This window comes from Nannobrachium achirus (genome assembly GCF_963921795.1).
Source record: "Nannobrachium achirus genome assembly, chromosome: 9".
Taxonomy (NCBI): Eukaryota; Metazoa; Chordata; class Actinopteri; order Myctophiformes; family Myctophidae; genus Nannobrachium; species Nannobrachium achirus.
Window position 1 is genome coordinate 60,958,420 of NC_137818.1, and position 17,674 is coordinate 60,976,093.

At 43.0% G+C, this 17,674-nt stretch overlaps 1 protein-coding gene across 1 annotated transcript in view; it reads right to left on the minus strand.

Moving 5' to 3' along the window:
* magixb (MAGI family member, X-linked b) overlaps positions 1-17,674 on the minus strand; it is a gene marked incomplete at both ends in the record, with an annotated part of 157,562 nt that overhangs the window by 58,814 nt on the left and 81,074 nt on the right. Inside the window, 4 exons of the mRNA XM_080732953.1 lie at positions 2,977-3,050; positions 4,983-5,178; positions 10,405-10,584; positions 15,756-15,875. Of these exons, the coding sequence (XP_080589079.1) occupies positions 2,977-3,050; positions 4,983-5,178; positions 10,405-10,584; positions 15,756-15,875 (570 nt within the window). The remainder of the gene's footprint in view (positions 1-2,976; positions 3,051-4,982; positions 5,179-10,404; positions 10,585-15,755; positions 15,876-17,674) is intronic.

The following is a 17,674-nucleotide window of genomic DNA, read 5'->3' on the forward strand; positions in this document are numbered from 1 at the left end:
AAGCGTGAGCGCCATTAACACTGGCACTTTAAACGGGCCACAGACTGAGTGTCTGCAGATTACCATCTTTAGGATCGATATTTAAGTAACATAATCCAGTCCCCGGGTCAGAAGAGCAACGCACAGTCAAATCCTCAGTGAGAATTTAACTCGGAAAAACGCACAGGTTTGTTTGGTCCTATTTCGCACATGCTCAGAGTTACAATGGAAAAATCAACAGTTTATGGTTATTTGCAGCTACCTTTTAAATGTATCAAAGATACTTTCACATTTTTTTTTACCAACTGGAGGTGTATTACAGGCTAATGTTAAGGGTAGTATTTCAACCATTTCAACCAGTCTTATAATAACTAAATGTCTTTAGGTAAGTAATCCAATGAGGGGCCATTCATTTCTCATTACAGTATTTTTAGGTAAACTAATAGGAGTCACAGACTCACACATGTATTTTGTAGAAGGTTTACTGGAAACATCACACACTCTCTGCGCTGAGTTACACTGCCTCCCGGTGGCTGAAGGAGTGCACTGCAGCTCAGTGAGAGGCGTTGCATTCATGTCATTATATTGGTCTCTTTCTGTTTATAAGAGGACACACTGCACAAATACTGCACATCACATTATGTCCTCATTCTGTTCTTTACCGGCTGAGCGCTTAACAAGATTATAAAAATGTGTCACCTACCACATTATGCTCCTTGGCAGGCCTGGCACAGTGCCCACCTCTACACCAAGGGTTTGGGGATTTAGGCCTTAATCATCAGGTTTTTTTTCCCCTTACGTGCACACATTTATAATAATCAAATGAACGGAAATATAAGGTCAGAAAACTGTGCCTGTAATAGCAGAAGTAGTTGAGTCGCCATCCTTATACACAACAAAGCCTCTCCCACAAAGCCTAATTTATGCTCTGCTGTATGACGGTGTTGTGTGCTGCAAACTGCGGATCTATAAGCTCACTGTGGATCTTGCAGATTGTCTATTCTCGGCGTGCAACATAACAGATATAAATAGCAGATATACAAGCTTGTAGATCTGCTATTTTTGAAAAGTTCTGAAAATGTGTGCAAATCTTTGAATATATGTATTCTTTAAGCGAACATTTCTAACTCAAATTTTGCTTCTGGGGGGGTCCCTGGAACTAAATATTTTGAGATGGAGGTCCATGGCCAAATACATATCATTTTGGGGGTCCTTCACATGAAAAGGTTTGAGCACCACTGACATAGAAACATACAGTAGGTTTTTCAAAAAAAACCTTAGAAGGATTTGAAATATTCAAAGACAAATGTTCACGATTTTTCAAAAATAGCAGATTTACAAGCTCACAGCTTGTATATCTGCTGTTTTTCCCCCTATGGAGAATCCTTGTACCCAGGGCCCAGAATGTGGTGCGACACCCCTACTGGTTACTGGAATGTTTTCGATGCTGAATGGAAGAAGCAGCATCCCCACTGCAGCATAAACCGTTCCAAGTCCTAGATAACAAGCTATTCATCAAATGATAGATGAACCCGTTATGACAGATATTTGGCGTTTGCTGAAGCCATGCAATACAATGGAGACTGCTACGTTTTACTCCAGAATTGATTCCCCTCCCCCCCTCGTTCCATGAATCTCTGTTGAACTAGTTGAGCGATGTTATGTTGGTTGTATTCATATATCAGACCGTGCTCCTCTTTATTTTTAGTCAAGTCCATTTCTAATAATAATTCACAAAGATCCAGCTGGAAATGGGTCTATAGGTCTATACTACCTGACCCAGATTTCCGGAGAGAAGTAGAGATGCTCATCCAGGAGAATCGCTTCACACAACGCGCTGTGTGTGAGCTTGCAGATCTGTTATTTGCGCTGGATGTGGGCCCCAGGATAGGGACGCTAGGGTTCATGTGTCTAATATCAAAGGTGGTGTAAGGGTGCCCTCCCACCAAAATACCTATGGGAGTGGAATCCGCGTTCCGCCAATGCATTTCTATGAGAAGGGAGCGTTTTTTTTTGCAGAAATCCTCTGCTGGCATGAAACCGCTTCACTCTCATTGAAATGCATTGGCGGAACGCGGATTCCACTCTCATAGGTACTTTGGTGTGAGGGCACCCTAAGTGATGTTTTTTGGTTAACATAATTTTTTTGTTAAAAGGTTAAAGCTTATTATTAAGTGTTTGTAACAGGTAGGGCTGTCACGATTATGACATTTTACATGACGATTAATTGTCACTCAAATAATTGCGATTGACGATTTAATTGTGTTTTTGTCGTTGACAGTTACATTCTGTTTGGCTTTTAGGCTTTGAAGTTGCACATGGCAATTATGACACATATCCTAAATATACAAAGAAACTACCGACAATTTTGACAACTTTATATTTAAAAAAAAGAACATTGAGAGAGGAAATAGCCGATCTACAAGTTCACAACGTGTCGCATCGCAACGCATTGTGAGCTTGTAGATCAGGAGAGAGAACCCTTTTGTCAGCTTCAATGTTATAGTGTTCCAGCATTTTGTCTAGTCATTTCTTTGTGTCATCACTTTCAATGTCACTTGTTGTCCTATATGGGTTCTCTCTCCTGCTGTGAACCTGAAAATGTATTTTCTATTCACTAAAGATTGGAGAGGCAGGGACAGCCTAGTTAGTGACAGTTAGCACATTATGGGAATATAGAGCTATTTAATACATATTTTAACCAAAGAAAATTCTCTTACACTACCTTTAAACAGAGGAGCAGGTGGTTCAATTGGCTTAGAAACATGTAGCCAACCTAACAAATGTTTAACTGCATAGTGTGAATGCTCTCAATTCAACTACAAGTTAATTCCATCTCATTTGAATTGATTAACGAGCTGGCACGCATCTGTTACTTCCTGCCATGAATGCGTGGTTTCAATTAGGCTGTTCCACGGTGAAATGCGTCACCCGGGAACTCATAATTACATCTGCAAATGAAACACGGCACCAGAAGCACACAAAGGAGGGTCTCACATTCATTTTTGTAGCCTGCCTCCCTGCTTGACGGTCGGGGACTCGACGACCAGCTGGGCCTCTTGGGTTTGTGACTTGGGAGACAAAAACGACAATAAAAACATCCACATTAGACTCACAACCAGTGGCGTCAGTTCAGAAAAAGCTAAGGTATGGCAACATGACTGGTGTCAGACACCAATATGTTGCCATACCTTAGCAACAGGAATGATACATTTATTTTAAGAAGTATATTCTATTTTTCCCCCCGTTTCTACGGTTTCTTGAGCTGGATATGGCAGCCTGGAACGGTTGTTCAAGTGCAGCTAAACATGGCATGTTACTAAATGTGCCACAATTAACAATAATGCATTGCACCTGTGCAGCTGACCCACAAAACCTGGGAATATACCATTTTGTCAAGTTGGGGAGAATACAAGAGTGGAGAATATAATTATAATACCTTGTTAAAGTGACCATTTTGTTAAATTTTTCATTTGTAGTTATTTTACTGTAATTTAACAACATAATAACCAGCACAGATAGACAAAGAGACATTCATGGATTTATATTTAAAAGTAACTTTTATTTCCCCCCCCCCTGGACCCAGGGTATAGCAGCTGCATACCCCTGCCGTACCCAATTGACGCCTCTGCTCACAACGGTACAACAGGAATTTAAAACACTTGAAATAGAAGAGAGATTAGCTTGCCAATTATGAGCATACAATCTGGACCTTTTTAAAGCTACAGCGACTATTACAGCACGTCCAATCTGGCAAGCCATCGTCAAAGAGAAGTTGCTTTTTTCTCTTGCGTAGCATCAGAGAATCTGTTCTTGAGAGACTACAGTACGTCCTACCCAGGACTCAAACCCAGGTCCCCCTTAGAGCACCAACATTTATAATGTTAAAGGGATATTCCACTTTCAACAGGGAAACAGCTTATGGGCCTCTCTCCACATACAGTACACACCCATTGTAAGTTCAAACTTCATTTTAACCATGATAGATTCATTAAAGCATCCATTCATTTTTCCGGTGACTCATAATACCCTCCTAATATGTGAGCAGGGCATGTTTTTTCAATAACTTTTTTCATTTATTTGTAATAATTCTTTGGGAAAATGGAAAAAATGAAATACAAAAAACTATTATTAAAAATAAATGAAAAAAGTTCACGTATTAGGATGGTATTATGACTCACCAGAAAAAATAATGTGTGTTTTTAATTAATCTATCATGGTTAAAATGAAGTTTGAACTTACAATGGGTGTGTGTGGGGAGAGGCCCTGGGCATCAAATATCTAAATATTGAATCAAGCTAATTAAAAACTGTTCATGGTGTTCATAAAAGCCTGATTAGACTATAGAATGACCAAAAGTTTTTTTGAACGTGAAATATCCCTTTTCGTGCATTTGGGCAGAGGATAAAGTTCTTAATCTTAATGCCTCAACAGAAGAGCAAGCTCACAACGCTTCGAAAGTAGGCTATTTGAAGTATTAAAGTAAAATGTTTTTCAAAATAGTAAAAAAAAGGCAAGAAGTTTAGGGATAAGGGGTAAGGCATGGATGAAAACATAGCTCAATATAATCGTTGTCGGGTGGAAACCTTCTTTGTCCAAAACCCTTCGTTTTTATCATTTAAAAAAATGAACTAAACTAGTGAAAACAGCCGATATACAAGCACACAACGCCTCGCGGTGCGAGGCGTTGTGTGCTTGTAGATCTGCTGTTTTCACTACTTTTGTGCGACGGCCTTGTCTGATGAAGCAGGGCTTTGCTTCGCGAAAAATGTAAAAAATCGAAACTTGGAGATACGAGGTTTCTGCCCGACAATGACGATATTCTCTGCCATCTTTATAGTACCGTAGCTCAGACATAATTGAAAGGACCTCTCTCTCTCTGGAGAGGGAGACAACAGACTGACAGTACAGATTATTGTCGCTTTTAAAGCCATTTCGAACAGCAACTCAATTATGTGCAGTTTATGTGCAACAGACAGAGTGGTATTGGGCTGTTTACTCACTCTATATAGTACTCCCCTGGATCACTGAAGGCCTGCTCCCAGTGGTCCGTCAACAAGCCCCTGGCCCTGGCCATATCTCTGCTGCGGATTCCCAACTTCTCCATGCTCTCCCTGCCATCCCCTCTGCGGGACCCCCGAGGACCGCCAGGGGAATGGTGGTCTGGGAGAGCGTTGTTGCAGACCCCTAAAGAGCCTCCTGTAACATCAAAGAAAAAGAGGGATTATTCACTTACGGTATGCCCCCTCGCATCCCTATTTTGAGTGGAACATTAGACAAAAATAGGCGATCTACAAGCTTACAACGCCTCGCGCTGCGAGGCGTTGTAAGCTTGTAGATCGCCTATTTTTGGCAAAGAGGTTTGTAGAGGGAAAATAAGTATTTGACGGTTCAAGTCGTGAAAATGACTGAAAATACACATTACTCCAACATGATGACAGTGCTGTCAAACAAGTCTAAGCTGTCTAAGAAATCTATCAACATTTTTAATCTTCAACACGATTTTATACAATATGTAGAGGGGGTCCCTGATTCATCTCTCTCTCAGCTAAGGGGTCCTTGGCCTGAAGACGTTGACGACCCCTGCCCTATATACTTCATCAAACAGCGACTGGTGAAAAAGCAGATCCACAAGCTCACAATGCATCACGATACGACGATGTTGTGAGCTTGTAAATCCGACTTGTTTTCGAAATTCTGGAAACTTTGGAAAATAGAAAGTCCAGAACAGTTCGAAAGTGGTTAAAGTGTGGTTGGCTAGGAGGCCGAACCAGTATCTTAAAGGTTGCCGGTTTGATCTCTGGAGCAAGGCACCGAACCCCAAAAATGCTACAGCACGACAAAGACACACACACACGTATGTTTTACCAGACAATTAAAGGTCCCCATGTCCTGGTAGTTTCTTGCATGGTTATACTCTCCAAATCTAGGGGGACCATATTTTCAGCCACTCAAACCGGGACGTGAAACGCTGTTGCCTAAAACCGCTAACAGGCAGTGAGTGATTGACAAACAGGCTCAGTGTTTAATTCAGACACGCAATGAATTTGTTCATGTTTTCTGATTGGTTAGGTGAGCATGCATGTTTACATGAAAAGAACATGATAAATGTCTATGCAAACCACTGAAAACAGCTACTATTATTTTAATTCTGGCGAAAAATTTTTGCCGTGAATGTTGAAAACACGGGACATATTAGTGTTTTAGAGATATTTGTCGGGACACCGGGACATGCATCTTGAAAACGGGACTGTCCTGGGTAAACCTAAAATCGGGTTTTCAGACTGATTAACGAAATCAGAGCCTCACTAAATGCAGCATTAGTCAATGAGGAAGTATGCAAGGGACATTGAAACAATAACGTGACCTGTACACAGAGGAAGGTGGATGTTCTCTGTGGTTATTGGATAATGGAATCCTGGAGGATCAAACTTATGCATAATTCATATGATATGGAGTACTAAATGAGGGCAAATATACAGTTTAGGGACGTTTGGGGGAGAGACACATTTATTGAACAGAGATGATTTCCTGAGGATTTTAAGCACACCGTGGGACATGTGGACAGAGGCCTTTCTATGTATGAGTCCCATCATCACAATGGTGTAAGCCAGGGGTCTTCAACAGGGGGTCCGGGACCACTAGGGGGTCCTCAGAGTTATTACAGGGGGCCCTCCAAATCTTTGTGTGATTTTTTCTATTTTGTTTTTATTATATTAACCACTTAACCCTAGCATCCATATTCTGAGAACCTGAGCCAAAAATAGCAGATCTACAAGCTGTAGATCGACTATTTTCGGCAAAGAGGTTTGGTGAGGAAGGGAAAAAGACACCATGCATTTAAAAAGTATTTATGTCATATTGTTTACCGGTATGTCCCAAAAACGTTTTTCAAAAGGTTTGAGGCTAAATTACCACTCCTGAATAGAGAGCCTCTCATTTTTGAATGGCTCTCAGAGCACTTTCAGCTGCAGTACCACCTTTTGAAAAAAGCAGCAAATCTGGACAGCCTGTTTTGAGAACCCGTGGGATGCTTTTAACCTCCACCTTCCCAAAACCAGAGAAAGACACAACGGTCTGAAATGGGACTTTGTGAGGATAGAAGGTGCTAGTGGGACCCCAAAAAAAGGTTTTAAAATAGGAAAAGTGAATTTTCATGGTGTATCACCTTTAAGTATTGATGGTTCAAGTGGTTAAATATCTGAAAACACAAATTGACATGAATCCAAAATACACTGATGATTGTGCTGTCAAACGATGAAACTATATGGAATCTATGAGAAGGTTGTGGGGGTCCCTGCTTCATCTCTCTCTCTCAACTAAGGGGTCCTTGGCCTGAAAACGTTGAAGACCCCTGGTGTAAGCGGACCTTCTGCTGGTGTTCCCGGTGAAACCCCGAGGTCAGCATGTGGTCCGTTCCTCCCTCTGAGGGACAGAGTGCGATCAAGCATATCGTCACTGTCTGGCAGAAACCTCGTATCTCCAAGTTTCAAATGTGTACGTTTTTTTGCGAAGTAAAGCCCTGCTTCATCAGACAAGTCTGTCACACAAAAGTAGATCGGCTGTTTTCACTAGTTTAGTACTTTTCTTTAAATGATAAAAACGAACGTTTTTGGACATACAAGGTTTCCACCCGACAACTACGATATTCCACCACACGCCCAACTGAGAGGCAACGAGCAAATCGTTCTGCCTGGCTGTCCTTGTGACTGCCCTTCAGCCGCGAGCCCTTGGCACGCGATGACTCCGCGAGGCGTCGAGCGTTGGCGTCGGGTGTCGCGGCGAGCGCCGCGGCGAGCGCCGCGACGCACGCACCAAAGGAGCAGCTTAATCCCAAGTTTCAGTCCGGCAGATGAGTCAGCGGAGGTCTCGACCTCGGGGTGTCTTGCTGGCAAACCGACCTGATCGCATCCTTCTTCCAAACGCCACGACGTCGGTTATCGCCTCCCTCCCCGCGCGCGTGGAACGCCGCCCCGTCTGTCTGGCACCGTGCCAGGCCACCTTGCCGCCTCACCCTCCATTCTGCCTCTTTATCAGGCTCTGCATCTCCTTGTTCTCCTCTTGCTGGTCTCTCTCTCTCTCTGAACCCTCCACACGGCTACAGCAGTCTGCTTATCTTTCTTGTCACACCACCCAGTATGCTTTGTTACCTCCTTCCATACTGCTTAAAACCATGTCTTCACTTCACTTCCCTTCCCTTACCTACCTGCCTGCCTGCTTCTCTGCCTGCCTGCCTGACTGGCTGCCTGTGTGGATGGGTAGAACAGGGGTCTTCAACATTTTCAGGCCAAGGACCCCTTAGCAGAGAGAGAGATGAAGCAGGGACCCCCCACAACCTTTTCATAGATTCCATATAGTTGCATCGTTTGACAGCACGATCATCAGTGTATTTTGGATTCTTGTCAATTTGTGTTTTCAGATATTATTTAACCACTTGAACCGTCAATACTTAACAAACTTGACCTTTCTCTCTGTACTTAGTGTGCTCTTTTTTCCCCTCTACACCAAACCTCTTTGCCGAAAATAGCCGATCTACAAGCTCACAACGCCTCGCGCTGTGAGACGTTGTGGGCTTATAGATTGTCTATTTTTCACCTAAAGCTCTCAGAATATGGACACTAGGGTTCAAGTGGTTAATACAAAAAAGGAGAAAAAAAGTGTCTATCACACAAAGATTTGGAGGACCCCCTGTAGTAACTCTGAGGACCCCCTAGGGGTCCCGGACCCCTTGTTGAAGACCCCTGGGGTAGAAGCCTGCCTGCCTACCTGCCAGCCTGGGATGGTAGATGATAGATATGAATTATGATACATAATTGTATGATTGGTGTATGAGGCTCATATGACCATATAAGGTTATATATTATGAACTGAACTGAACTGATTACAGGTCATTCGAAATCAGGTTTTGGGTATACAGTATGTCACTAGTGGAAAATTACCAATACTCTACGTGTCTGTCTTCTTGTTATGATCTGGGAACAAATGAATGAGTCCCACGACCTAACTGTCATGTACTGTACTCTTTATATACTGTATGTTAACTTCCATCTTGGAAGAGAGAGAATTAGCAAAGCTGCCACTAGGGTGGTAGCTCACTGTTTGTCTTCCTTGTCTGACTCTCTTCAAATACAGCAATTTATTGATAGTCCTTTGGCTCGTCTCTGTCTTATTTTGGTTATGGATTTATCCATATCCATATCTATTTAACTTATTAATTAATATAGCCAACAGTAGATGCCTGCCTATCTTCTGCCCGAGTGGGTGCAAGCCTGCCCGGGTTTTGATTGATTGAAGAATTTATTAGAAGTTTGCAATAGAAAAAAGTACAGTTTCATGACAGTACAAATCACTGGTACAAGGTCAACTAAAAGGAGATCCTAGAAAGCCGAGGCTTATTTCCACAGGAACCACACTTTAAGTATCTCATATAACATTGAAAGACAGACGGATAGAACATACTTTATCTAGGATGGGTGCATGATGTCTACAGTATCTGCCTGCCTCCATGCCTCCGCGCCCCCAGGGCAGACTGACCTTCTTGTGGAAGTGATCCAGCAATCGATGCGGCCACTGCTCCACAGAGAGAGACAGTGGCATACTAATTGTTCCCATGATTGATTAATTTGGGTGTTGGCGACAGCAGCTATAGATAGAGGGACACTGCGGTTATCTAGCTGCTGGTTACTGTACAGCCCCTAACACAGGAGTTTCCCCTTAAAGATACAGCAGATCTTGCTCCCTGGTTTGCTCCTACTGTACATCGTCGTTGTCGGGTGAAAACCTTGTATGTCCAAAATCTTCCCTTTTCTGTTATTATTTTAAAAACTAGTGAAAACAGCCGATCTACAAGCACACAACGCCTCGCGCCGCGAGGCGTTGTGTGCTTGTAGATCGGCTATTTTCACTAGTTTTGTGCGACAGTCTTGTATGATGAAGCAGGGCTTTACTTGACGAAAAAACATACACATTTGAAACTTGGAGATACGAGGTTTCTGCCCGACAGTGACGATATGAACTTGAGATCCTCATTATGGATCATGATCAGATCATACCGTATTTATATATTGTAATGTAGCCTAAACCAACGTGAACCCTAGCATATCCCTACTCTGAGGTTAACATTCTGCAAAAATAGCCTATCTGCAAGCTCAGGCGCTGCGAGCTTGTAGATCAGCTATTTTCAGCGAAGAGATGGAGGGGGGGAAAAAAAGCTGACCAAGTATAGACCCCTGGGGGACTCCCCGGCTATATAGGGGCTGTCCTTTCTCTACGCTCCAGGTTACTGCACTAGTACCTCTGATATGACATCGACAACTTCATCACACAGCCCCCCGGTAACGTCAGTTCATCTTAGTCATCGTGCCGTGCCACTCTCTCTCTCTATCTGCACCGGTGGAGGCTGGAGGAGTCAGCAGTCAGACTTGCCTGATAAGCCGGAGTCCTCCTCACTGTTGTTGTAGTCTGCCTCGTCCGCGGTCTTCTCCAGGTTGCTCAGGGACTTGCTGCGCGTGCGGAACTTCCGGAGCAGGCTCCGGTGCTCCTGGTAGGTGATGGGCGGGCTCTCGGGACCGATGTGGACGGGTCGAGGCGTGCCGTAGTAGTTCCCTGTGGCGGTAAGGGGAGGGAGGGAGGGATGATCAGGTTACGTAAGAGACCGGTTTTGCACTTGACAGATGCGACCGTTTACGAATGACGTGGATGCACTTTGAACCGCTGCAGCGTGCGGGGCTCCTCCGCCGCGTGTCGCGTGTGTTCCTCGTGCGTTTCCTGCACTGGCTGTTTAGGGATGGGACGATATGGAAATGTCATATCGTCACGATTGTTGTGACAAAAGAAGTCGCGGTTTGCGATGTTATCGCGATAATCAAAATCCATTATCCTGGGGGCGGAACATATGCCAACAAATAGCAGATATACAAGCTCACAACGCGTCGCAAAGCGGCGCGTTGTGAGCTTGTAGATCGGCTATTTTTTGGCAAAGACGTTTGATAGAGAGTGGGGGAAAAAAGACTGTATCAAGTACGTATGTATAATCGTATATTATAAGTACCTTTTACCAATAGAGGATTTAAGTGGTGCCGGATATGCAGCTCGGCAAATAAAAGGTGAATTGATCCCGGACGCATGACGATATCACGATAAATTAAATCTCCACGATACGATTATCGTGAGTGTTTTTTTATCACGATTAACGATAGTATCGCATATCGTCCCATCCCTACCGCCGTTGTCACATTAATTCCTAAAGGGAACCGATGCTGCAGTGCATCATTCAGGTAATACATGAAAGTCACGCGCCGCGCGTAGTAGTGTGAAGCTGTCCATTATCATGAATCTAAATGTTTTCAATAAACAACAGCAACACAATCTCCGCGGTGCGTTGTATGCCACATGATCCCACATCAGAAATGAGGTCACGAGATAAAAGGTTTTTTTGAACGTAAAGAAGCTCATTCCCGATGGGCGGTCCTGTGCATTCTGCTGTAGCAGGAGGATCTAGTGTATGTGCATTATTGTACACTCCCCCGGGATCAGTAAAAAATACTGTGTATTCTCTCCATCTGCTCCGCCGGCTGAGCAACTAATCCAATTAATGTCCGTCTCTCTCTCTCTCGTGGAGATCAGGGTTTGAAGGGACACATTACAACCAGGTTACCGGCCGAACATCACTTAGTAGTGCAGTTTTTCTTTTCTCTGCCCGGCGTTTAGCTATACTTTCCGCTGATGATTCTCCTGATTGCTTCCACCCGAGCCGTGCGTCTGTCACTGTCACATGCGAGGCAAGGTGAGGGTGACATTTATTGCGCCCATTAAAATCTTATGAATTATGGATGGCTAATCTGTGGGAGGCTTTTAATCAGAGGCAGGAGTCAAAACCCAGGATGGGGGAGGAGTCAGCTAGATGGGGGATACCCTTTACCAGGGGTCTCAAACCTGCGGTCCGTGGACCAGTGTTGATTTCGTCGACTAAAACTATGACGAAAAATGTTTGTCGACTATGTTTTTTTTCACTGACGAAAAGTAAATAAAAACTAAACTATGATGACTAAGACTAAATATATTGACAATTTCGTCAGCAAAATAAAAACTAGACTAAAACGTTAGGGAGGGACTAGTGGAGAAGACAGTCATTTTATGTTTGGTTGCTCTCTGAAAATAGCAGATCTACAAGCTCACATCGCGTCGCAGTGAGCTTGTAGATCGGCTATTTCCAGCACGCAACCAAGTGTAAAATCAGTCATTACGATGCCATCAAGGCCTGCCAAAATACAATTCAGTTGACTAAATCAACTGTAGATTTAGTCGCCTAAAATCTTATGATATTTAGTCGACTAAAATTAGACTAAAACAAATACTTTTCAGGTGACTAAATTATGACTAAAACTAAATGACATTTTATTCAAAAGACTATGACTAAAACTAAATCAAAATTTGCTGTCAAAAACAACACTGCCGTGGACCATTCACTGGTGTTCCGCGACGCCAGTGAGTGACTGAAAGGGAGTTTTATTTTATTCTGTATAACATATTGACCAGCATTGTTTCTATCTGTAGGAAAGCTGCCCTCGAGCCGATCTCTCGCTGTTAAACGCACACTACTGCTTTGTTGTGGGTACTTGAGAACAATAGACCGTGTTAACAGTCCATTAGCAACTCCAGTCGTGAACCCCTCGTCTATTCGACGAGGTGCTTAACAAACTTGTTACAGAATGCTACAGCATTCATGCCTTTCAATAGGCACGTCAGAGATGCAATTATCCCAAACCAGAGAGATCCCATCTTTGCAGCCGGTGCAGAAGCTATAAATATTCACGGCCGTGCATTAATGGCCCCACCGACTCATGCGTAATGTGGCCATCGCCGCAATAATTGAGACGTACAGTGTAAAACCGAGACCAGGAGATTGTGCAGATGTATAAATCTGAAGAAGAGAACACGTCTGCATATTTCTGCCCTCGCGCGTTCACACGGTTTTATGGCTTTTCACACCTTTGCGTTGGTTTCGTCATTACAAAGTTCCTCCATGATTAACCAGGCCATGCATGCATACGATAGCCTACTACTAGGGGTGTAACGATATAGTAACTGTATCGAAATATCGAAGTATATTGAAATGAAAACAGCTAAAATCGAATCGTATCGTTTTATTTTGTATCGTATCGTATCGAATCGGCAGTGCAAAGAATCGATTGTATCGATACTACCTACTTGGGCATATTTAGCATTTTTAAGAAGAAAAAATTAAAAGGTGGGGTTTAATTACTTTTCCTTTCCATATAGCTATACTGGTCTATCGATAAATAAATGTGTGTAATCTCTGGGTTCATGTCAAGGTGCAGGTTTGTCAATATACAATGTCCATGTATTTGGCAGATAATCACTGTGTTTACTTATTTATATCCATAATAATACATGTTTCCCTTAAAAACCTGCACTATCTACACCTTTCACAGAGATTTTATTTCTTTGCTAAATAGTTACTATATCGATTTTAAATAATTAAACCGAATCGTATCGTATCGCCATGAATGAACCAATATCGTCCATGTATCGTATCGTCAACCATGTATCGTTATATGTATCGAATCGCTATTAAAATGTATCGTTACACCCCTAGTAACGATATAGTAACTGCATCGAAATATTGTTTTTAACTTAAAAAAAAACAGCTAAAATCGAATCGTATCGTTTGATTTTGTATCGTATCGAATCGGCAGTGCTAAGAATCGATTGTATCGATACTTCCTACTTGTGCATTGTATTTAGCATTTTTAAGAAGAAAAAATTAAAAAGAGGGGTTTAATTACTTTTCCCTTCCATATAGCTACACTGGTCTATCGATAAATGTGTGTAATCTCTGGGTTCATGTCAAGGTGCAGGTTTGTCAATATACAATGTCCATATATTTGGCAGATAATCACTGTGTTTACTTATTTATATCCATAACAATACATGTTTCCCTTAAAAACCTGCAATATCCACACCTTTCACACAGATTTAATTTCGTTGCTAAATAGTTACTATATCGATTTTAAATCATTGAATTGAATCGTATCGTATCACCATGAATGAACCAATATCGTCCATGTATCGTATCATCAACCATATATCGTGATATGTATCGAATCGCCATTGAAAAGTATCGTTACACCCCTTGTGGGATACCAAAAGATTCGCAGCCCTAATAACCAGTAGTACCAGTAGTATCAGTAGTACCAGTAGTATCAGTAGTACCAGTAGTACCAGTAGTACCAGTAGTACCAGTAGTACCAGTAGTATCAGTAGTACCAGTAGTATCAGTAGTATCAATAGTACCAGTAGTGTCAGTAGTACCAGTAGTATCAGTAGTACCAGTAGTACCAGTAGTGTCAGTAGTATCAGTAGTACCAGTAGTATCAGTAGTACCAGTAGTACCAGTAGTGTCAGTAGTATCAGTAGTATCAGTAGTACCAGTAGTATCAATAGTACCAGTAGTACCAGTTGTACCAGTAGTACCAGTAGTATCAGTAGTATCAGTAGTACCAGTAGTACCAGTAGTACCAGTAGTATCAGTAGTACCAGTAGTACCAGTAGTATCAGTAGTACCAGTAGTACCAGTAGTACCAGTAGTATCAGTAGTACCAGTAGTACCAGTAATACCAGTAGTACCAGTAGTATCAGTAGTACCAGTAGTACCAGTAGTACCAGTGGTACCAGTGGTACCAGTGGTACCAGAGGTACCAGAGGTACCATGCAGTAGTACCAGTAGTACCAGTAGTATCAGTAGTACCAGTAGTATCAGTAGTACCAGTAGTACCAGTAGTACCAGTAGTACCAGTAGTATCAGTAGTACCAGTAGTACCAGTAGTACCAGTAGTATCAGTAGTACCAGTTGTACCAGTTGTACCAGTTGTACCAGTAGTACCAGTAGTAACAGTAGTACCAGTAGTACCAGTAGTATCAGTAGTACCAGTTGTACCAGTAGTACCAGTAGTACCAGTAGTACCAGCGTCCGGCGCTCATGCATATGTCAGGTGAATGGGGGAAGTGGATCACTAATGGCTAAGTTTAGCATGCGGCCTACAGAGAACTGATTAGCATACGCTTGCCTCATTAATCAATAACGGAGAAACAAAGGAAAAGGCCATTATGCAAATAAAGAGAGTAGAATTCTATATGCGTTGAGGCCAATTTGTGGAACTTAATGAATAAGTAGACAATCGGTTATTTCAATCGTGGAGACACAGAGACATGGAGGTAAGCTCCGTCCCTGATGATCTGTTTATTAACTGATCATTTTCTGAAAAGTGCTTATAAATCAAATGTATTGAATATTGATTATAAAACTGATCAAACCTTCTCAGAGGGTTTTGATATATCATATAAACAGTACAAAATGTTCTAATGTGCAAATGTAAAAAGGAAACAGTAGATGATTGATGCTACAGGGCTACTGCACTCTAAGTGATTTTACTGTATGCCAGCCTAGAATAACAGCAGCATATCGTCACTGTCGGGCAGAAACCTTGTATCTCCAAGTTTCAAATTTGTAATTTTTTTTTTCGCAAAGTAAAGCTGTGCTTCACCATACAAGGCTGTGGCACAAAAGTAGTGAAAACAGCAGATCTACAAGCACACAACGGCTCACGGTACGAGGCGTTGTGTTCTTGTAGATCCGCTGTTTTCACTAGTTTAAATCATTTATAACATGAAAAATGCAAAACTAACGGTTTTGGACATACAAGGTTTCCACCCGACAACGACGACGTGAACAACGACGTCAGCGGCTCCTTCACCTTTGAACTTGCCGCTCTCCAGCAGCGCCCCCGACTCCTCCAAAGAGAAGAACTCTTCGACGGAGACGAAGTTGTAGTCCACCCCCGAGATCTCCCCGTCTCTGGGCTGTCGGGTCGTACCTGGGGAGAGAAGGTCACATCATATATCAACGGACGGGACGTGCGGGGCAAAAATAACTCTTGCGGTCAACGAGCCGAGCTAACGAACACACCGCTGAAAGAAAACACGTTCGAGGGCAGGGACGTGCTGGGCCCCTGATTCAGCCCGGGAAAAAGAGTTGCAGAGGCCCTCATTGTGCGCTATAGAGAGAGATATCTCTCTGTAGCGCTGCTGCTACTCAAAGATCTGCCATTTCAGATCACGACAAGTGACAAGCCAGTGGGCCAATTACATGAGTTATATTTCGTTGTTGTCGGGTGGAAAGTTTTGTATGTCCAAAACCGTTTGTTTTGTATTTATCATTTTAAAAATGATTTAAACTAGTGAAAACAGGTGCGAGGCGTTGTGTGCTTGTAGATCTGCTGTTTTCACTACTTTTGTGCAATGCAGGGCTTTGCTTTGTGAAAAAAATTACAAATGTGAAACTTGGAGATACAAGGTTTCTGCCCGACAGTGACGATTTACTTTGTTGGCCGCCCAGCTCCCAAAATGGAATGAAGGCCGACATTTTATTTTATTTTATTTCCTTATGGCCGGCCTGGACCGGCCGGGAATGAACCGGACGTTCGGGAGTTGTCCCGCTTTTCCCAATGGCCAGCACGTCCCTGGAGCTGACCAACACACCGCTGAAAGAAAACACGTTTGAGGGAAACAAGAGTGCAATTACGGCTAGGTACCCCTTGGAGAAACACCCGTCACCGTGAAAGGTCCTCTGTGGTTCCGTGCAAGATGGAGAAGATCGTGTTGTGTGTGATAATAAACACATTCACAGAGGGATGACGGAGAATTCAAGGTTCCACTAAATCCTGTCAGACACGTGCACACATACCGGTAGACACGTGCACACATACCCTGCCCTTTTATCCGTCTGTAAAAAAGTGCCCTCTCCGGACCATGAATGCAGTTTTTTTACTGTGGTGAAAGAAATGAAAATGCCCCCTCTTTCCATGCCATATCTGAAGGCAGCGTTCAAGAGAATTTGCTTGTCCAAACTTTCCTGAACTTGAACGGAGCATCTTATGTTGAAAGAATTAGCAAGTAGCTATGCCCCTCCCAAAAAGCTTTTGTCCAATGCTAGCTTAGAATAACTTCCTGCTTGCCAAGGTTTGCCTTGGCAACAGCCTTGGCAAGCTGCCGGTTGCTAAGCTAGCATTGGACAAAAGCTTTTAGGGGAGGGGCATAGATACTGGCTAATTGCCCTCGAAATCCATGAATTGTAGTAATCCACGCCATTACACCACATCTCCAGTATTGACTTGATTATGCTTCAGTGTGGTATCAAGCACCGAAAATAGCCAACCTCCAAGCTCACAACGCATCGCAGTGTGAGCTTGGAGGTCTGCTATTTTCGATATTTCCACCAAAAGGCCCTTTTAGAAATATCAGCCCCTGCCTCTCTAACATTCTCTGCACGTCCCTGAATCCTGTGAAACGTTGCGTCTTTGCGGGTGTGAAAACGGGGGCCCCCAGTTAACGACCCCCTACCACCTGCCACCCAATGGCAACGACGAGCCTGTCAACAGCCTCATCAATAACATATTAACCAAATGAAACATTCATGAGATATTCAGGAAACAGCATATGTTTTACTATATTCCTATCCACCGTCGTACAAATGATGGCCCTCTGAGGGCCAGTGGTCTATGAGCATAATTAACCACTTAAAAGCTATACACTCCGTTGACCGGGTTCCCCCCAGGGTCCATACTTGGACCCAGCTGCCATACCCTGGGTCCAGGGGGGGGAAATAAAAGTTACT